The 22,064-nt window shown below is 57.6% G+C and overlaps 1 protein-coding gene across 1 annotated transcript; it reads right to left on the minus strand.

Annotated features, from left to right (window-relative positions):
- Positions 1-1,801: 1,801 nt before the first annotated feature.
- On the minus strand, positions 1,802-8,293 carry CPSF4L (cleavage and polyadenylation specific factor 4 like). The gene is given in 7 exon segments (XM_065909785.1): positions 1,802-1,854; positions 1,857-1,895; positions 2,024-2,137; positions 6,014-6,100; positions 6,103-6,135; positions 7,680-7,730; positions 8,191-8,293. Coding segments are annotated over 7 exon segments (480 nt in total).
- Between the last annotated feature and the right edge of the window lie 13,771 nt (positions 8,294-22,064).

The following is a 22,064-nucleotide window of genomic DNA, read 5'->3' on the forward strand; positions in this document are numbered from 1 at the left end:
CCCAGGCAAGAATACTGCAGTGGGTTGCTATTTCCTTTTCCAAGGGCTCTTCCTGACCCAGGGATCGAACCCACGTCTCCTCTCTCTCCTGCACTGTCAGGCGGATTCTTTAGCCCTGAGCCACAAAGGGCAGCACTGGATACAGAACCCCGACTTAACAACAGTTCAGTAGCTCCCCCAGCGTCCAGGCTCCCCATTTGGCCTCTGTCAAACTTAACCAGCATCCAGCCATCCCCACCAGGGACCAGCAAGCATTTTCTACAGAAGCCCAAACAGTAAATATTTTTGGCTTCGCAGGCCATCTGGTCTGTGTTGCAGCTACTCAACTCTGCCATCGTGCCATCGTAAGCGTGAGCAGAGTCAGAGACAGGAAATGTAAATGACGAGCCTGGCCCCGTTCAGTGGGACTATTTATAAGCATTGGAATTTTCATTTCCATGTGTCAAGAAATACTACATTGGGTTTTTCTTCTTTTTTCTTCCCAAGAAGAAAAAAGACGACTTTAAAAAAAGTCGTCCTTAGGTTCCAGGCTGTACAGAAACAGAGAAAGGGGCCGATTCGCCCCGCAGGCTGTGCTTTGCTGCCTGGGGATCGTCATTCAGTCGCTCAGTAGTGTCCAACTCTGCGAGCCCACGGACTGCAGCACTTCAGGCCTCTCTGTCCTGCACAATCTCCTGGAGTTTGCTCAGACTGGTGACCCAGGGTGGAGGCCCTCATCATCAAGGCGTGTTATCAAGGGAGCAGCACCCGTTCCCACGGGGCCAGGCACCAGCAGGGTGGCCCTGACGCAGAACAGCTCTGGACCAGAAAGTCTCAGCTTGGCCCCAGGTTCTTTCCTTAAAACCCACACGTGTGTGGGGCTTCCCTGCTGGCCCAGTGGTTAAGAATCTGCCTGCTGATGCAGGGGATATGGGTTTGATCCCTGCTCTGGGCAGTTCCCACAGGCTGTAAGGCAGCTAAGCCTGTGCGCTGTAACTACTGAGCCCAAGCTTGAGTTCAAGGGCTGCAACTACCTGCGGCCTGGAGCCCAAGCTCTGCAATAAGAGGAGCCCCCACAAGGAGAAGCCTGCGCATCACAAGGAAGAGGAGCCCCCACTTGCCACAGCTAGAGAAAACCCACAGACAGCACAAAGATCCAACACAGCCAAAAATAAAAATAAATCTCTAAAACCACTAGGGTGTTAATCCAGCCAAAGAGGGGGGAGGTCTCAGGGGCTGAGATGGTCTGCGTAAAGCAGAGATGACAGAGGTGCGAGGGGGCTGGGAGGAAGGACCCCGAATGAGCGCCTTTCCCTTGATGGGAGCAGATGGTGTGAGGGTGAGAGCAGGTGGGAACAGTGCAGGACTGGGGGGTCCGCGTGCTAGAAAGGAGTGAGCCCCCGCACCGGCCTCCCTGCACTCGCCTCCAGGTAACTCGGGTTGAATAAACCATTCATCTTGGGACTGAAGGAGGCGTGGAGAGACGGCCAACCACGGCCTGGCTCTAAGCCCCGCTTCCCTCCCCCCCGCCAGCTCACCTACACCCCCTGCACCAGCCTGCCGCCCCGATTGTGATTGTGTGTTCTCAGAACCCCACAGGGAAGGGCCTGAATGTCCACCAACAGGACTGGTTAGAGTTCAGCGCAGCCGGCAGGACCAAGGAGAGGTGGACGCAGGGGGAGCCACGCCCTGAGAACCTCACGGGTGGATGCTGGCCGGACGCTTCACTCATCAGCTCGGGCCAGTGAAGGTATGGAAGGTTCTAGAAGCCAGAGTGTGCCCAGCACAGGGGGGGCTGGGGGTGTGAGGTCGGGTTGGTGTCTCACTGTGCAAATTGGCATCTGGGTCCTTCAGGGCAGAAGCTGGCTACATAGTACACATTGTGCTGCAGACGTGTTGGTATTTACGCAGAGGACCTACTGGGCAAAGAGAAAACGGCCAGAAGGATCCTCTTTAGCAAGGGGGAGGGGCAGAGCCCACAGGCTGCATCAGGAAGGGGCGTCCCTCCCCCGCCGGAGACACCCCCACATCTCCTGCGCCTCACTGTGTTTGCAGAAACCTCAGTCGTACCACGGACAGTCCTGGGTCTTGAAGGCCGGCTTCACGTGGAGGAAGGGACACTCCTTGTTGCAGTCCCCTGAAAATCCCAGCATTCTTTCTGCACGAGCAGGCTCATCTTCGAGGTCACGTCCACCCTCCTGGAACAGGCCTGCCCCTGCCCCTTGCACACAGGCCACTTGCCTGCCTTCTGCGGGACAGTGCTTTTTTGAGGACAGCAAGAAATTTCTCCTCCCTCCTGCAAGCTAAAAAAGGCATATTGGCTCGGTAGGGCTTGGGTATGAATACACTCATCTGGAGGAGGTGGGGCAGGGCCAGATGTTCAGAAGGAGGGACTGGAACTGAAGGTATTCAGAGGCTACTTGGGAGAAGGAACGAGGAGAGGTGGGAAGAGGAGACCCCTAGCCAGCAGCTAGAGATCCAGCAAGACCCCGACCCTGCATGGAGATGTTGCTCCTCTGTCCATGGGATTCCCAGGCAAGAATACTGGAGTGGGTTGCCATTTCCTTCTCCAGGGGATTTTCCCAACCCAGGGATCAAACCCACGTGTCTTTCGTCTCCTGCACTGGCAGGCAGGTTCTTTACCACCAGCGCCACCTGGGAAGCCCTGTACCATGGTTAAAGCTTAATCTCTACGATGAAACCTACAAGGCTTCCTGAACCTACAGTCCCTTCTGGGGGAGATGCCACAAGAGCACTGCTTCAAAGTTGGCACAGAGATGAAATAAACGGGACCCAGAGGGACACCTGTGGTTTCTCAGAACCTGTGCTGTAACCCGTCTGTGGATCCGACCAAAACTGGGTCCTAGGAGGAGCCAGCCCTGGTGGCACAGACCACCAGGAGTTTGGGGAGGGAGTCTAAGCCCTCTCGGCTTCCGCGTAAGGCCTCGGGGGCTCTGAAGGAACCAAGGGGGAAGACTCAGCCCTTTTTTCACCTCATTCGAGTAGAGAACTGGGGAGTGTTTCCAATCTCATCCTCCTCAAAAGCCTACAACTTAACATTGAAAGATCAGAAGGAGAAATTAAGGAGACAATCTCATTTACCATTGCATCTAAAAGAATAAAATACCTAGGAATAAACCTATCTAAAGAGGCAAAAGACGTGTAGTACTCCAAAAACTAGAAAATGCGAATGAAAGAAATCAAAGATGACACGAGCTGAAGGAAAAATACACCGTGTGCTCAGACTGGAGGAATCGGTAGTGTCAGAATGACTGTACTACCCCAGGCAAGGATCTCCCCAACGACTCAGTGGTAAAGAATCCGCCTGCAATGCAGGAGACGCAGGTTCAATCCCTGGGTCAGGAAGATCTCCTGGAGGAGGAAATGGCAACCCATTCCAGCACCCTTGCCTGAAAAATCTCAGCGACAGAGAAGCCTGGCAGGCTACAGCCCACAGGGTTGCAAAGAGGTGGACACGACTTAGCGACTCAGCACAACACGCTGCATCCAAGGCAATCTACAGATTCAACACAAGCCCTCCCAAATTACCAACGCATTTTCCACAGGGTTTTCTGGGGGGGGGGGGGGGGGGGGGGTGTGTGTGTGTGTGGGGGGGGGGGGGGTGTGGGGTGTGTGTGTGTGTGTGTGTGTGTGTGTGTGTGTAATAGATAACCGACAGAGACCTACTATGTAGTATGGGGGAGCTGTACTCAATATTTTTTACTAACTTATAAGGGAAAAAGGTCTGAAAAAAGTCTATACATATATAAATGAATCACTTGGCTGCACACCTGTAACTAACACAACATTGTAGATCAACTGTACTTAAAAAAAGAAAGAAAAAAAGCCTGCAACTTCGTGCTTTTCAGGGCCAAAAGGAACACCACAGTGTCAATCCCACTGGTTTCCAAACAGTTCTATTCTATACCTCGGGTTCTGCAAAGCAAGGTCTCGCCCGAGCCTCGAAGAACGCCGTGGCTTCCGCAGAATTCAACCCCCGCCCCTTCGCAGTCCTCTCATTTCACAAAGGGGGACAGCGGGGCTCCGAGAGGGGGAGACCTCCTCCTGAGGTCCATTCCCACCCGGCTTCCTCACACTGAAAGGTGTGCATGCAGCTGTTCGCGTGGGCTCTCGGCACAGCGCTCCCTCTGGGCTCCATCCTTCGGAAGAAGGGAGGAGACCCCCGGGACTGGCGAGCAGGGGCGGAGGGACGCGCGGCGAGTCCTCTGCCCAGAGTGGCCTGTTCCGCGCCGCCCGGGTGCGGCTGTCCGTCCCTCTGTCCGCCAGCAGGGGGCGCCCGCACCCCGCCCTGCCGTCGGCCTGCCCGCGCGGCGGGCGCCTTTGGGGAGGGCACGCATCCCCTCGCAGGGCCTGGACCCCCGCTTCCTAGCTCCTTTCAACGGCCATTTCCCGCTGCTACATCTCCCCAACAATCGTTTATAAGTAAGACCATTCCTTCCAGTAAGACGAATAATTACCCTATGATAAGCACACTCTATCTAATAGAGACATTGATTCATTTACTCCAAGAACCAAAAAAGAAAAATACATGGCTTACACATCACAACCCTGGTGTCCACACACGCCCTCACGCTGGGAATTGTTCGAGGGCAGACAGGGACCTCGTCCTGTTCCCAAATCCATGCCCAGCACGGCGGCCCCCTTCCCCCGAAGGAAACCAGGCAAGATTTTTTAAAAGAATAAAGTGTCGTTTTAACTGATGACCGAGGGGGACAGGCGCCGGATAAACTTGGTCCTTTCCTACAAGGGCCACGCAGGGGTGGCCCTCACGAACTGCCACCGCTGGCCAGGAGCAGGCAGAAACAGGATTTGAGCCTGAGGAAGCTCTTGTTGACCCTGAGGGGGGGGTGCCTTCTTCCTGGATACCCAGGGCTCCCCCCACCCCATCAACACTAATGAGGGACAGCTGCCTGCAGCCCCCCTGACGTCTCAAAGCCCACCCACCTGGCTCAGAGGTGTCCCTGGAGACTGGATGCCCCCCCCCCCCCCCCCCCGCCCAGTCCAGTTTGAAAACCACTGGACTAGATAATCCTAAGGCTTCTTCCAGCTCTAAAAAGCCCTGAACTGTAAACGTTTATCGGGAGAGCTAAGACCTGAAACGTATCCACAGATCCCGTTCTTGAAGGAGGCGGTGGCTTCCCCCTGCATGGCCCCTCGGACGGCAAGAGAAAGACTGCGGTCAGAGGGAGGTGATGCGCGGGTCCACAGCTGACCACACAAGGTCCCTTCAGGGGGCCGAACCTCTGAAGCTCATGACTGCCCCTTCACAGGGACCCTCCACTGCTAATCGGTGATGCCGCGGTGGTTTCGTCGCTCAGTTGGTCTGACTCTTGGCGGCCCCATGGACTGTCGGCTCCTCTGTCCACGGGATTCCCCAGGCAAGAACACTGGAGTGGGTTGCCGTTTCCTTCTCCAGGGGACCTTCCCCGTCCAGGAAACAAACCCAGGTCTCCTGCACTGCAGGGGGATTCTTTACTGACTGAGCCACGAGGGAAGCCCCCAGTCAGTGATGTGAGTTTACGGTTTAGGAAAGCGATGTAAAGCTTTCTTCTAAAAGGAGTGAAAAATAGCGAGAGGGTTCAAAGAGGCGGCGATGGGGCAGGTGCCCCGTGGGGGCGTCTAGCCCCACTGTGAAAGCGCGGGCTGTTTGGGAAACGCTGGCTCTGACCCTCCCCAGGGCTCCAGAGACCGCCTCCTCTCCAGACAGCAAGTCTGGCTGTGTGATTAGCCGGACGGGGCTGGGGAACAATTCGGCCTTTGATTCCCGCCCCACCCTCCCCTTCCCTGGGTCGGGGCGGGGGGTGGGGGGGAATGGCCTTCATGTGCCTGAGCCTGGCAGGGCAGTGGGGCAGGGCTCAAAAGACAGGTCCGATTTTTCTAGAGGGTTGGAGAAGCAGGGTGGCCTGGTCTGCCACCTGGGACGCTAGAGACCTCCTTTGAGGGCCCTTCCCAAACCTCCCTCCCCCTCCTCGGGGCGGGGGGCGGCACCAGGAAGGGGCATCACCCACCGAACTTGAAGTAAAGTGGCACTCGGGCATCCTGGAGACGTCATACTAGTGCAGGAACTTGCGCTGGCGCCCTTTTGCACACCACCATCTTCTTCCCCGGGGTCGTGCCAGAACGTGCACAGCTTCCCTGGGAACCCAGAGCACCCGGCTGGGGGCCCCCGCACACCCAGAGCCTGGGCCCAGCTCAGCCCTAGCAGGAGGTACCACCATCCCTTCCCCTGGCGGAGGCTAGAACTGGGGGCCAGAGGTGGCTCAAGAGACAGCCCCCAGCCCTCTCTGCCCAACATGATGCTCTGGCCCGTCTCGAACCCCAGGAATGCCCCCCCAGGGCATCAGGACACCTCCCGAAGCACCCATCACACCCCATCCCCTCCAGTCTGACTGTTCAGGGGTGAGGTGAGGGGGGTAGTTTCCAGCCCCAACCCAGCAAGGTCCCAGCACAAAGGAAGAACTCGTTAAGGGCCTGCGGAACTCATGTCTTAAAAAATAATACAAATGTTATGTTTCCTGGTTCCGGAGATCTAACATGGTGACGTGAGAGGCAACCTTGTAACAATTCAGAAGGAAATGGAAATGTTATATTTCGCTCTTTGTCATGTTCGTTTCAGACAGCCTTGCCTTCGCAGGAAACAGGACCAGTGTTGCACTGAGCCAACTCTGGTAGCATCTTCGGGGTGCTGCGGAGGTGTTCTCTCTGATGGGTCTTACTCTCCACCTCTGGCCGTTGGCTCACCTGGCTCTGACCTTCCAGAGCTACAAACAGTTTCATTTCTTTGCATGAGGGTCTCTCTGTGAAACCCTGCTCTAGAGACTGGAGGGACTGAGCCAAGGATTCAAAGTCTAGAGTGACCAACAAGTTCATTTCTCCTCCACACCCCACTGTCCAACACTGCCCCAAACATGAGCTAGTCACGTGGCCACACAGGTCCCCTGCCTGGGCCGACCTGGCCTCCCAGCTTCCCTGGAACAGAATCACTTGGATCCTAAAAGCAGGTCCTAAACTCATTCCAGGTTTCTCAACCTGGCTCTCTAGAGGGCAACTGGAGACCCCCAAATTGGAGGCCAGACTCCTGGGGGCAACAGCATTTCCATAGGAAGAGCCCGTGTGTGGTTCAGAAGCCAGAAGACGGGAACCCTTGATTTATGTCAGCCCCTGCTCACAGAATGTCTGCACTAGGGGAGAGGGGAGAGGGGTTTGGAAGAGCGCACAGTTGGGCCCCGTTGGGCTGGGGAAGACATAAGTTTCTGAGACTGCAGCCCGCGCTTTCTTAGGACACAGGAGTGGAGGGGGCCGCTGAACAGGTCCCAGATTAACTCAGGATGGGGGGGTGGGGAGGGGAAGGAAGGAAGCCCCTCTCCTGGCTGGGGCAGAATTAAGAACTCAGGGGCCTCCTGGGAGCACACACTTGGCACCCACAAACACCCCCACCTACAGCAGGGCAGGAAGCAGGGTCTGTCTCCTTGCAGGCAGCTGTGCCTGCCCTAATCGGCGCCATGGAGCCAGAGACATCCCGGCGGGTAGGGGGTAGCCCCCTGATGGCCCCGCCCACTTGCCCTTTGCCCTGAGAATGAACTCAGGCCCCCTCCCACCTCCCCTTCCTCACGTGCAAATCCTGCACCCCAGTCCAGGCCAAGCTGCACCCCTGCCAGCCCTCACCTCTGCCCACTCACCTTTCTCGCAGAGCCCTTTAGCAAAGAAGGTGCGCACAGCTGCGCCCGACTCTGGGGGCGAAGAAGGCAGAGGGAGTGCTGTGGGTGCCGGAGGGCCCTCACCCCCTGCCCGCCCCACCAGCCCGTCTCCCCCTGCCTCCCAAGGCTTGGGCCTCTAGATGCTGGCCTCCGGGAACCAGCCTGCAGACTCAACAGCTAAGCGCCCTGAACTCTCAAGCGGAGATGATGGACACGGGGCCCAAGGCCGGCCTGGCACTCGGGTGGCCCATGGGGTCGCCCCAGCTTCTTTCAGTTGACCCCTCTAGGGTCTCCGCTTTCCCAGCAGCCAGTCCTGTTTTCTGGCTTCCTGGAGAGGATGTAAGGGGGTACAGGGGGTGCCTGAGAAGCAAGGTGCTACACTGGGTGTCCCGGACAGGACGGTGGGCCCGAGCCCTCCTACACCTCCTGGTGAGCAGCTGATAGGAAGCTGGGGGCGGTGGCGGGGGCGGTTCGGGGTTCCAGCCACACTCACTGTCCATGCCCTGGAAAGGCAGGAGCCCAGTGCCCTTCTGCGTCTCCACATCCTTCTCAAAGGCGAAGACTAGCCGCTCCAGCCCCGTGATGACCTCCGGCATCCTCCCTGCCCCGCTGGGGCTGCAGAAAGGCGCTCAGGCCTCCAAGGTGGACCTTATTATATAGCTCCTCGGAGGCCCTTAAAGGGCCAGGCACTGTGGAGACCCCACCACCACCCTCGGCGGGCTGCACCCCCGCGCCCCGCCGCTGTTTCCCGCTCCTGCCCCACGCAGAGGCGCAGAGCCTGGGGCCCCAGACCCCACCCCAGGAACACAAGACCTGCTCCCGATGCGCGCTGCTGGGGAGTGACGAGCGAGGCCCCCCACACTGCTCATCTGCAGGCTCCCAAACACGCAGACGTCCCCAAATCTGTGTTCAGGTTTGTGTTGTGTTCACCTTTGTTTGTGTTTTTTGTGGACCCAGCACCGGGTCTTGACTGCAGCGTATGGGATCTAGTTCCCCGACCAGGGATGGAACCCAGGCCCCCTGCAACGGGAGCTCAGAGTCTTATCCACTGGGCCGCCAGGGAAGTCGCCCCGGGTTCACACTTCTCACGTGAAGGCACGGCCGCAGGTGTGAGCTGTGAGGAGAGTTGCACAAGCCAGCCCCAGCGAGGCCGCCCTGATGCTCTGATTCACAGGAGCTGGAGCCTGGGAGCCGGAGGGCGAGGGAGGGGGAGGGGACGGGCGAGGGCGTGGGGCGGGGCGAGGGGCTAGGGGCGGGCGAGGGGCAGGGGGCGGGGCGGGGCAGGGGCGGGGCGAGAGCGTGGGGCGGGGCGAGGGGCAGGGGCGGGCGAGGGGCAGGGGCGGGGCGAGAGCGTGGGGGCGGGGCGAGGGGCAGGGGGCGGGCGAGGGGCGGGCGAGGGGCAGGGGGCGGGCGAGGGGCGGGGGGCGGGCGAGGGGCCGGGGCGGCCGAGGGGCAGGGGCGGGGCGAGGGGCAGGGGCGGGGCGAGGGGCAGGGGCGGGGCGAGGGGCGGTGGGATCAGGCCACCCCCCACCGCCTCCCGGTTTCACTGCCATCACACCCCTCCTCCGGCCTGAGTGACAAGCAGGAGCGAGCTCTTCACCCGAGAGCAGGGAGAGAGAAGAAATCCGGGGGAATCGGAAATCTTTGAATGAATAGCGCTTTGTTCGCCCGGCGCACAATCCCGAGCCGGCCGCGGCGGGCGGGCGGGCCCGACCAGGGGCCGCGGCCTCCCAGCCCGGATTCCGCGGGCCACCCGCGTGCCTCCCGCCCCTGAGAAAGCGCTTTGCACACGGAATCTCTATGCAAATGTTGTTTTAGGCTCACGACACCACCCCTGCCCCCGGCCCGGGGACGTCTGCAGAGGCTCTCACAGGAGCACTTGAGGACTCTAGCCGGGGCCGGCCTCCACCTCCTGCTTTTCTGGCCCCCGCGGCCTTCCCCCTCCACCAGGCTGCGCCCTCCTTGCCGGACAGAACAGGCGAGGCTGGCAGCACCCCGCAGCCCCGCTGGGCCAACCAGACGGAGCCTGCTGGCTTTGTTTCTGCGTGGCCTTCGCTCCCAGAGTTGTTGCTGTTGTTGTTGTTGTTGTTTTGAACTCCAGTCAGAAAAGGAAACAGAGAAATAGGCCCCTGGAGCCCCGAGGGGAGGGGAGGGGCAGGGACGGGATCCAGGAGACTCCAGAGCTCGGGGCTCCTGCCAGCTGCGCACCCGGGGGGCGGAGGGCCGGTGTGGGGCCTGTGGGAGGTGGGCTGAGGGTCCCCAGGGTCCGGGCCCTGCTTCTTCGGGCCCTAGACACGTACATTGACTGGCGCCGCCAGAACATCGTCTGTGGACACGGGCCCACGGCGGGCTTCCTCCCACCCACCTGGCAGGGAGGTGGGCGCGTGGGGAACACAAGGACCCAGCAAGGACAAGGGCACACGGCTGGAAAGATGGTCACCATGGGGGGCGGGGGCGGTTCACACCCAGGTCTTTCACCATAAACACCCAGAGCATCTCTGTGCCAGGAACTGGGGACCCCAAAACAGGACTGAGTCCCTGCCTTCAGTCTAGGGGAGACTTCCCCAGCACAGGTCTCCCACAGAAGGCCGGGAGGCGAACTGAGGCACAGGTGCCAAGAGGGGCGTTCACCATGCAGGGCCCGGGGGGCTCTCACGGGGGGTCTGGTGATGATGGGGCGTGGTCAGCAGTGTGAGAGCAGGGGCGTGGGGCTCCATGCTAGGCCAAGGCAAGGTCAGGGCCTCGGTTTGGTGGACATGTGGGCCCTGGACCTGGTGCACCTTTTAGGACTGTTTTTTGTTTTTTATTTTTTTAATTGTGAAGCCCGCGGGGAGCTCGTTCAAGGCTAGGAGAACAGCACCCTGGAGAACGAAGTGTCGGGAGACCACCTCGTGGATGGTACAAAATAATAATTATGGTCTTGGAGACGTCTTTGGGGGCGCCTCCCAGCACTTTGGTGGCCCGAAAAGACTTCATCATAGGGGCTGACGAGGAGACCGCTCCCTCATCCGCCCCCCGCCCCGCCCCTCCTCTCCTGGCCCAGGTCCCCCCAGCGCCCCCACCCCAAAAGGTGCAGGCAGGGTGACATCAGTGGGTTCCCTCCTCCCGCTACCCTGCTGTCGTCAGCGCGGCGTGGCTGACAGCACTGTGCACGCAGGATGTGGGCGTCTCCGAATCCCCCAGGAGTGGGCTGCCTGGCCTCCTCCAGGATGTTCCAAGTCCTCACCTTTCCTGCCTGTGGCTGTGACCTTATTTGGAAACTGGGTGGGTCTCCGCAGACGCAATTAAATTAAGGATCTCAAGGTGAGATCATCCTGGAATTCAGGATGTGTTTAGGTGAGTCCTAAACACAATGACAGGTGTCCTTATAAGAGAAAAGAGGGAGGCTGGAGACGCTGAGATGCAGAAGAGCCCCAGAGAAGATGCCTCGAAAAGCCGGGAAGAGACTGGAGGCGCCCAAGGGACCCCACGGGAGGCCGCCCCCACTAGAAGCCAGGAGAGGACCAGGGGCTCCTCCCACAGGGGCTCCTCCGGCAGGGGCTCCTCCCGCAGGGTCTCCGGAAGGAACCAACCTGTGATACCTCCATACGTGTGCCGTGTGTGCCTAGCCATGTCCGACTCTTCACGCCCCCATGGACTGTAGCCCGCTGGGCTCCTCTGTCCATGGGATTCTCCAGGCGAGAGTGGGTTGCCATCTTCTCCTCCAGGGGATTTTCCCCACCCAGGGATCGAACCTGCATCCTCAGCATCTCCTGTATTGACAGGCGGGTTCTTTATCACTGCATCACCTGGGAAGCCCTTTGACACCTCAGTAGTGAGAGTGAATTTCTGCTGCTTTAAGCCCCCACCTTTTGGCCATTTGTTACAGCAGCTTCAGGAAACATCTTCCCACCTGGAGACCGAGCTTCCGCAATTCCTCACCCTTTTTACAGAGGAGCAAATAAGCAAGCAGACAAGTTGGTCAACTGACAAATTCCCACAGCTAATGAGCATCAGAGCTGGGAGTTGGGGGGACTTCCCTGGTGGTCCAGAGGTTAAGACTCAGCACTTCCACTGGAGGGGGCATGGCTTCAACCACTGGTCAGGGAACAAAGATCCCACATGCCACGCAGCCAAGAAAAAAGTAAAGAAAAACTTCGACATGACCTAAAGTGAGCAAAGTGAAGTCGCTCAGTCGTGTCTGACTCTTTGCGACCCCATGGACTGTAGCCCACCAGGCTCCTTCATCCATGGAATTTTCTAGGCAAAAGTACAGAAAATATCCATCAATTAGAAGAAGAAGAATTGAGAGTCGGATCTGGGTCTCCCATCTGGCAGGCCCTTCGCATCTTCTCTGTCTCAGAACTAGGGAAGCTGCCCACCCCGCACCCCCATTTATATTCCTCCCTCAGGGTTCTGGAGTCGACCGTGGATTGTGCAAGGATAAAAAGCCAGCCCCAGGCCAGGGGAACCCTGGCAACGCCTGGGGGAGGGTGCTGGGCTGGGGTGGGGGTGGGGGGAGCTCTGGCCTGTCTTCTCTGGAACCTCCCATCTCCTCTTCTGTGCCCTGGAGCTGATACCCAGCATTTATGTTTTCATTTATTAATTAATTCACGGCTGCATAGTGGACATGCAAATCACTGTGCAATCAGTGGTGTTAATTTTTAATCACCATCATTACGAGCTTCTCGTTGACCTCGGACAGCAGATTTCCTGAGTCATCATCCCCGCGCTCCTTTCGCTTTATGAACGCACAGCTCTGAAAAGCAGGGGCTGCGGGTGCTCTGCAATTCCCCCGCTGCCTGAAACTGGCCGAGGTCATGGAGGTCATGAGCTCTGCCAGGTCTGGGATCGGTCCCAGCCGGGGCTTTTCTGGGTAGCGTGTGGCCACGCCCCCCCGGGTACCCATGCATCTGCCTTACCCCCGACTCGAATGCTGGCACTGGCATCAGGCAGGTCAGGGTTCACACCTTGGTTCTGCCGGTCCCCAGCCTGCTGTCCCAGGTCACCTCTCTAAACCTCAGATTCTTCGTCAGTAAAAGGGGGACCCACAGGGTGACCTCCAGGGGGAACTGAGGCTGGTGACAAGTCCACGTGGATGCCTGACGCAGCAGGTAGGTGCTGTGAGGTGTGACCTGATGTTCAAGGGCCCAGGTGTCCGGCCCCCAGGTCCCTGGGGCCACCCTTCTCCGAGTTTATTATTCCATCTAGCCCCTGATCGGAGAAGGCAATGGCACCCCACTCCAGTACTCTTGCCTGGAAAATCCCATGGATGGAGGAGCCTGGTGGGCTGCCGTCTATGAGGTCGCACAGAGTCGGACACCACGACTGAAGTGACTTAGCAGCAGCAGCCCCTGATAAAAGGTCCTTCGGGGTGGGGGCAGGGGACTCCGCGCCGTGCAGGTGTTGATGGAGGGGCTCTGAGCCCAGCAGGGATGGGCCTGGCTGCTGGAGAGCTGTTGGGGGAGGGCAGAGGTCAGAGGAAGCGCCCCCCGCCCCCAGGACCCTCAGCTGCTGCTCCGGGCCAGGAACAGTGGGCCCGCACGCTCTGCCCCCTCTGCTGCTCTTTGTGCCCGAGATGCCACTTGGCGGGGACAGCTGTGGGCCTCGCAAGAGCCGCTGGACGTGCAGGGCGGGCAGGTCCGGCAGCCGGGACGGCCCCTCTGTGTCCCTGCCCCGGAGCTTGGCCTCTGGGAACCCGGCGGTTCTAGGAAATCTGCTCTGGGCGGGGCATCCGCTTGCCCCACGGGCGCCGACCCAGAAACAGGGCTACTGACCCTCCCACGTCTCTCGTCACGGCCTCCTCCCGGCTTCTGCAGCCACTCAAGTGGCTTCTACCCATTGTACAGATAAACCAAGGCCCAGAGAGGTGAAGCAACCGCTGAAAGCTCACGCAGCAAGTGGGTGTCAGACTGGGAACCTAGACTGCTGACTGTGTGTGTTTGCGAGTGTGTTAGTGGCTCAGTCGTGTCTGACTCTGTGGCCCCATGGACTGTAGCCCGCCAGGCTCCTCCGTCCATGGGATTCTCCAGGCGAGAATACTAGAGTGCGTTGCCATTTCCTCCTCCAGGGGATCTTCCTGACCCAGGGAACGAATCTGCATTGCAGGCGGATTCTTTACCGTCTGAGCCACCAGGGAAGCCCAGACTCCTCACTATTGAACCTACTTACTAGACTACAAAACCGCAGGGAGAAAGCCATTCGTTCTCTTCTGCGGCTGAAAAGAACTCAGGGGCTTAGGTGAGCTTCCCAAAGAGCACCAGCTCAGTCTGTATGAGGCAAGCTCCTACCAGTCAACCAAGCCGCAGTGCAGGAAAGGCGCCCCCAACCCTTGGACAGGCTGATAAGGCGACCAAGACTCCGTGACCCAGGCTGTGCCCATGGGCTGGCATGTGGATTGTACTTCTAGCCAGAGAGTCAAAGAGACAGGACATTCGGGGCTCAGGGAATCAGTCCTGGCCCAGGGAATGTCCCAATAGCTTATCTCTTCCAATGAGAGAGAGAGAGAAACTGAGATTTGAAGGTACTGCACTGCTGGCTCTGAAGCTGAGGGCGGGGGCACAAGCCAAGGAAACAGCCTCTAAAAGTTGGAAGAAGCAAAGAAATGAATTCTCCCCTGGAACCCCCAGAAGGAAGGCAGGCCTGCCTGCCAGCACCTTGGTCCTAGCTCAGCGAAAGCCCTTTCTAACCTCCAGAACTGTGAGACAATACGTCTGTGTTGGGCTTCCCAGGTGGCACCAGGGGTAAAGAATCTGCCTGCCAAAGAAAGAGATGCAAATGACTGGGGTTTGACCCTGGGTCGGGAAGATCCCCTGGAGGAGGAAATGGCAACCCGCTCCGGGCTTCTTGCCTGGGAAATCCCATGGACGGAGGAACCTGGTGGGCTACAGTCCATGGGGCCATAGAGAGTCGAACACGACTGAAGTGACTTAGCACGCACACATTTGTGTTGTCTCAAGCCACTAGATTTGTAGTAATTTGGAACAGTAACAACTTGGAAACACAGACAGACGGGAAAGTTGTCGGTAAACAGGCAGTGGAATCCGACGATGCGGGACACAGAGGGACTGGGGAACAAGACCACTTTGCTCTCACCTGGGCAGCAAGGACGGGGGTCCAGGAGTCGGTGAAACAGAGGCGAGGCAGGCCGTAAAGGACGGGTCCCCAGCAGCAGCGGCGCACGGGGGAACGGCTTCTGGCTCTGTGCGGCTGGATCCGGCTCTCTGGCTCTTGCGAGAGTTTCAAGGAGGTGGGACAAAAAAAACAAAACAGACCAAAAGAGGGACTTCCCTGGCGGTCCAGTGGTTAGGACTCCGAGCTCCGGGCTGAGGGGCAGGGGTTCAGTTCCTGGTTAGGGAACTAAGATCTCACATGCTTCATGCTGCGATGAAAAAACAAAGCGACAGACAAATCCCTCCAAAAAGTCAAGGGGCTGGGAGCTCGGGAAGGGTCTTGAACCTGAGGCCTTGGGAGTCATGGAAGGAGCCGCCTTTGCAGCTTTGGGTCGGCTTAAGGGTCGAGAGTCACAGTAGACCGTAATTATGAGCAAGGTTCTAGTACCTAATTCCCATATCCAGGGGGTCATTCCTGCACCCCTCACCCTCACTCAGGGGAGGAAGAGGAAGGTTTCTGTAGAACACAGGCCGCCAGCTGGTCGCCGACACCATGATGGATGAGTCCTCCCTGCCCGGGTCTGGCGCACTCACTTTGATGGATGGGGGCCAAGGTCACAGGTTCGATCTGCCTTTGGGTCAATTGAGTCCGAACGGCAAAGTCCATTTTCATCACCAGAGACTGCCCTCCGGTCTGTTATCTCCAAATGATTCTTGGGTCACGAGGCAGACAGACTGCGTGCAGATGGGAAAAAAACCCTCCAGCCCTGATGGTAGACAGGGAGTCAATGGTGCCCACTCTGTGTGCAAAGCCCAGGGGGTGTGCGTGGCAGGAGCGGGCGAGCAGAGGGCACCCCTCCCCACGGCCAGCCTGGACGAAGCATCCTGACCTCCGGGTGGGGGGCTGGGGAAGAAGACAGGGCCCTAGGCGGCAGCGGGGTGGGGTGGAGAACCTCACCCACGTGGACCTTCCCGCCTGTCGGACATTTGTCAAGCCCACCCAGCTGCCCCCGCCTGTTTTACTTCTTGGCTTGATTTTGAATTCCATCTCTGGTCCAGGACGCCCCATCCAGATGAGCAGTTCCAGGCACACGGGGAGTCAGCCCCGTCAGCTCGGGACCCACGGACGGGGCGTACACAGCAGACGCTTATTTTTCTCAGTTTGGGAGACGGGAAGTCCAAGGTGAAGGTCCCGGCACAGTTGGTTTTTGCTGAAATCTTTCTGTCTTCAGACAGCCGCCTTCTCACTGTGCGTCTTCACGTGGAGGATAGAGAGTGACCTCTGAGCTCTCATCTTATCAGGACACTAGTTTTATCACGGGCTGGACTTCCCTGGTAGTTCAGATCGTAAAGAATCTGCCTGCAATGCAGGAGACCCAGGATTGATCCCTGGGGTTGGGAAGCTTCCCTGGAGAAGGGAATGGCAACCCACCGCAGTGTTCTTGCCTAGAAAATTCCATTGACAGACCACGGGATCACAAAGAGTTGGACACGACTGAGCGACTAACATACACACACTCACCCTTGTGACCTCATCTAAGCCTAATCACCCCCACAAGGCCCCACTTCCTGATAACCACCACGCCGTGCAGCCACGTTTTAATACACTTCTCAAATCTGACCCCAGGATGAGAAATCAGAAAACCACCTCCGTGGGGCTGCTACTCTGAGAAGACCCTCGTAGGAACATGTTACTGGCTAAGATGAAGAGCCAGCTTTCTCAATTAAAGTAAGTAACAAGATGCAAGTCTATCCATTTTCCTCCCAGGGAACTCCATAAGCATTTTTATACTTTGAATTAAAAAAAAAGTGAACTAAAAGCATTTTTAAATTGGCATTTTTTTCTTTTAATTTTTATTTATTTTCATTTTTTATCTTTATTATATTTTTTGGTGGGGGGAGGTGCTGTGCTGGGTCTTCGTTGCTACCTGGGCGTTTCTCTACTTGCTGCGAGCAGGGGCTACTCGTCTTTGTGATGCAGGCCTCTCGTCGCAGGACAGGCGGGCTCAGTAACTGTGGGTCTTGGTTGCTAGAGCAGAAGCTCAATAGCTATAGCACACGGTCTTAGCTGCTCCTTGGCATGTGGGATTTTCCCAGACCCAGCATCGAGCACCTGCCTTCTACATTGGCAGGCAGATTCTTCACCACTGAGCTATCAGGGAAGCCCCTGGCTTTTATTTATTTTATTTATTTATTTTTTTTAAAGGAATTCCCTGGCGGTCCAGTGGAACCACCTGGCACTTTCACTGCAATGGGCCAAGAAAAAGAAAAAGGTATCTCACCACTCTGCTAAGAGCCATTACCACAGGGATGCGCAGCAATGTCGGGGGCCGTTTTGGACCGACATGGGGCATGGCTGGCTGTGGATACTCCCAGCATGCAGTGGGCAGAGGCCGGGGACACGGCTCACACCCCCCACGGGTCACGGGACGGCTCCCGACCACAAAGAAGGATCCAGGCCCCCACGTGCCCACAATGCTGAGGCTAAGGAATCCCGCTCTGTCTGGAAGAATCGAAACTGCCTCTCTCGGATGAATGATTGGATAGTTTGGGCCCAGGCCTCCATAGAGTTGGTTTTATTGACCTGTGCCTTGGCATCAAGCCCTTGATTTACACTGACACACAGAGATGGCGTTTGCCTGACTGAATCTGTTAGGAGGCTGTTTGCCTTTTTCTTTTTGACTTTTTATTTTCCGTTGGTGTATAGCCAGTTAGCCGTGTTGTGATAGTTCCAGGTGAGAAGTGAAGGGACTCCGCCATACATACACATGTTTCCATTCTGTTATGAGACTGTACCAAGGACACTGCCTGGGGCCCCAGCCCTGCCCTCTTTTCTCACGAGAACCGCTCTCAGAAAGAACTCAGTGCCAGAAAAAGCCGCTTCTGGAGTTGTTCCAACCGCGTGGACGCTGTGAGTCTCCTATGGGGTGGGTTTCCCTCTTCGCTTTGACTGATAGGAAGCTCAGAGCCCGATCTGCAGGTCACGCTGGAGCTCATTTCTGTGTTCCGCCCTCTTGGTTCACTGCACTGTTTGTTCCAGCCTAGTTTTCTCTCTGATCTATTTTTATCCTATTGTATTTTATGTATTTTTGTAAGCTGCCTCCAATTCTTTTGGGAACAAAGCAGGATAAAAAAAAAAAAAAAACCCACAAAATTCAGCAAAGCTCAGTGGCCCAGGCTTTTTTTTTTTAAACAGAGTGAGTGTCACTTCAGGGTTGGAGTCCCCTGGAAGGCAGCTCTCCGGCTCCTCCTGTCTCCTCCTGGGAGTCTTCGTCTTGGAGAACAGAAGCTCCATGTGTAAGAGCAACAGGCTTCAGAGGCAACACCACCAAGCTCCATCTGCCTGCAAATACCTTCCCTCCCCCGAAGCCTTCTCCCCAGCTCCCATCTGGCTGTTGGCAGGAAGCCACAGGGCCCCAGGAGCCTGTGAAAGGAAAGTCGATCAACAAGCTCGCCCGCTTTTACTCCTGACTTTGCTCTCCTGAATCTTTTACTTTTCATTCTTTTTTTTTTTTTAATTGACGTATAGTTGATTTTACCCCGTTGTGCCAATCTCTGTTGTGCAGCAAAGTGACTCAGGTATACATATATTATTTTTTAAATGTTCTTTACCATTATGATTTATCCAGAAGATTGGGTTTGTTTTTTTAATATTTATTTATTTTGGCTACTCCAGGGCTTAGTTGCAGCATTTGAGCTCGTGGTTGAGGCATGTGGGATCTAGTTGCCTGAGCAGGGATTGAACCGGGCCCCCTGCCCTGGGAGCTCAGAGTGTTAGCCACTGGACCATCAGGGAAGTCCCAGGACCTTGTTGTTTACCCACACTTGCCTGCATCTTGACTCAGGGTCTTGGGGGTCTAGGGATACTCTTGTTGTTGCTGATCAGTCACTCAGTCGTGTCTGAGTCTTGGCAGCGTGGGCCGCATCACGCCAGGCTCCCCTGTCCTTCACTGTCTCTTGGAGTTTGCTCAGATTCAGGTCCATTGAGTCGATGATGCTTTCTAACCGCCCCATTCTCTGCCGCCCTCTTCTCCTCTTAGGGGTATTTTGCATGCAGGTTATTACTGCAAAGGAGGGGCCATGCCAGGCAGGGTCCCCACCCGCGTGTGGACTCCGGGCATTTGGGAGGCGGCTGTGTGAAAGCCAAGGTGAGACAGGGAAGGGCGGGGGTGTCAGACAGCCCTGGGAAAGCCAGCCCTGCCCCCTCTGCCATGTTGGCGACCAGCAGGCTCCTGGCTCTGCCCCACACAGTCCACCTGGTCAGGCTGTGCCTCGTCTGTCCCACCGCAGAGCCAGCCAGCCCAGTCCACCTCACAGCGTCTGCTCACGGGACTGCAGCCGGTCCGCCTTCTCCAGCCTCTGTCTTCCCATCTGTAGAATGGGTGGAGGCGGGCAGTGATCCTAAAATGTGCCGATCCTTAGAAAGCTCCTCCCTGCAGGTATCCTGACCCCTTCTTCTTTTTTCAGTCTTAGCTCTGGCATTCGAAAACTTTAGCGGTGGCATGGGGGATCTAGTTCCCTGACCAGGGGTCGAACCCAGATCCCCTGCAGGGGGAGCAAGAAGTCTCAGCCGCTCGACCGCCAGGCAAGTCCGTGTCCTGACCCCTTGTATCCCTTTTCTATTTCTTGTGTCCACCTTCTGGGAACATGGCGCAACCCTGGTGAAGAGGAGGCGTTGGCTGGGGTGTGAGAATGAAGGCAAAGGGGTGCCCTCTGGGGCCAGCCTGGACCCCAGCCAGGAGGAGGGCGCGAGGCTGCGGCTGGAGACAGAGGCCAGCCCCGAGCGGCCCCAGGAAGGGCAGAGGCACCACCTGCAGAGCCCCTTGGACAATGTGAAGTGGCAGTAGCTGCTGAAAGGGTCCTGGCGCCGCCAGCCCCTCACCTGGCTGCAGACACCCCCCCCCCCGCTTCCTCTCAGGCACACCCCGACCAGCCCGGCTGTCAGCTCAGCCTTCGTGCGCAGCTCTGCCCGTAGGTCACTGGCCCCACCTGGTCACCCCAGGCTCCAAAGTGGACATCACCAGGTTAGGATAGATAGAGGTCGCAAGCAAGGGCTTTGGAGCTGGTGTCCGGTCCGTATCCACCTCCTGCACTTTCCAGCCCAGTGGCCCAGCTGCAGTCTTAGGACACACAGAGCCCTCATGCGATCACAGCAGAGCTGTATGCACCCAGCAAAGAGCAGAGCCCCTCGACAGATCGGGGAGGCCGAGGGGAGGCACCTTGGTGGTGGCTGGACCAGGACGGGGTTCGTTCTAACGCATTTCTGAGCAGTGACTGCAGCCCTGCCTAGAGCAGGTTTTGGGGGTCCCATGTAATTTTTGGAAATGTTAGCTGCAATCTGAATTAAAATTACTGAGTTATTATCCAGAGAGAGTTCCTAGCTCTTGCTTTGAGCTGCCAGAGGTAGAGGGAGCCCTATAGAGCAACTCAGGGAGAGAGATGCTCCGTGGGGGTCCTAGGCTTCTCAGGCACACCTCAGAGACCAGAGCAGAGAAAGGACCACCCCCACGCCCCCCAACGACTGCCCCACAGCCCCAGAGGAGCTCTGGTTCATCTGTGTGTATAATACCTCATGACAAAAAGAACTTCTGGTTTTTTAAAACAAAGTTGAAAACAACTGAACTAGAGCCTAAATTTTAAAGATGGAGAAGCTAAAACTGCCCAGAGAAGGAACAGAACTGGCCCAAGGCCACACAGCAAACCAAGGTCCACGCTGCTGGCTGGGCTGGTCTTGTGTGGTTATCCCACACTTGTCTGGCGGGCGCACGGAGCCCCTGGTCGGAAAGCATGCTTCTGAAGTGTGGGTCCAGCCGGGCCTGTGCAAGCCGCCGGGTGGTCCTGAACCGTCCCTGAGGGATCTGGCTGAGTGGCTGCGGGTGCAGTGGGTGGGGGATACACGATATCCGGGAGGCACGGCCCCCACACCTGCCTCAGCCTTTGCTGAACAGGGCATCCCTCTCTCCAATCCCCCTGGAGCTGGGAGACCCATCATTCCCGCTGGGCTTGGGTGTCTCCCCCCGCCCCCGGCCACCACCCCGCGTACTCATAACTTTACGTCTCTCATTACCTCTAATGAGCCAGTCTAGGGACAGAGGGCCTTGGCGACAGTTTAATTACGCTTCTAATTGCTCCCCAGGAGGACGATGAGTACGTGCCCAAATTTCTCCCGGGACAGGGGCAGGGTTTCCCGACCTCAGATCTCAGCCACGCCGGGGCCCCCAGGTGGAGAGCAGGGCATTGGAGGGGCAGACAGCCCTAGGGATGCACCCAGGCAGAGGGGAAGGGGTGGGGGGGAGCTGATCACCGGGCTCCCGGGGTCCCACTCGGGGCTGCCCCACCCCAGCCTCACTTCACCAAGTCACCAAGCTTCGGGGTGCCTCTGAGTGTGGAAAGGGTTTCTAATCAGTCCTGTTGACTCTGCCACTTGGTGACTTTGGAGGAGGTGGCCCCGTGGCCTCTGGAGCACGTCTCTTCTATAAAACGGGGACACCAGAGTCTGCCTCCCAGGCCAGGAGACTGGAAGGAGACCACACCTCCGTAAGGTGATCCGCCAGGTCAGATGGGGAAAGGGAGGGAGGGCGGGGTGGCCTCTTTCCCGACTCGACTTGTGTGTCCTGGTGCCGACAGCCCAGCTCCCACGCGGGTCAGGCGCCTCCCTGGGTTTAGAAACATCATGGTAAACACCATGGCTTAGTTGCTCAGTCGTGTCGAGCTCTTTGTGACCCCATGGACTGTAGGCCGCCGGGCTCCTCTGTCCACGGAGCTTCTCCAGGCCAGAGCACTGGAGTGGGTTGCCATGCCCTCCTCCACGGGATCTTTCCGACCCAGGGATTGAACCCAGGTCTCCTGCATTCAGGCAGATTCTTCACCGTCTGAGCCCCCAGGGAAGCCCTGAGAGCAGCAGGATTCGCATTTAGTAGACAAGGAGAACCAGGCACAAACTAAGTGCCCGGGGACCCCAGCAGGTAAGTGGCAGCTCGGACACCAAATCCCAGAGCCCCCAAGGGCCTGCCTGGGCAGAGGGGCACACAAGGCCGTGTCCTTCCAGAAGCTGGAGAACCGTGAGGGGCAGACCCCCGAGACAGAGAGAGAAGCCACCTCAGGTCCCCGAGGGCCGTGGGGGGACTCGGGCAGCCACAAGTCCCCCCACCTGCACCCTCCTCCCCATCTACCCTCCCCCACATCCTGAAATAACCCCAACTCCAAAAGCTGAGACAGAACACCAGGCATGCCGTAGAGCCTTTTATTTTCATGTTTCCTTGCTCTTTTAACATTT

Source organism: Muntiacus reevesi, chromosome 18 (genome assembly GCF_963930625.1).
Source record: "Muntiacus reevesi chromosome 18, mMunRee1.1, whole genome shotgun sequence".
NCBI lineage: Eukaryota > Metazoa > Chordata > Mammalia > Artiodactyla > Cervidae > Muntiacus > Muntiacus reevesi.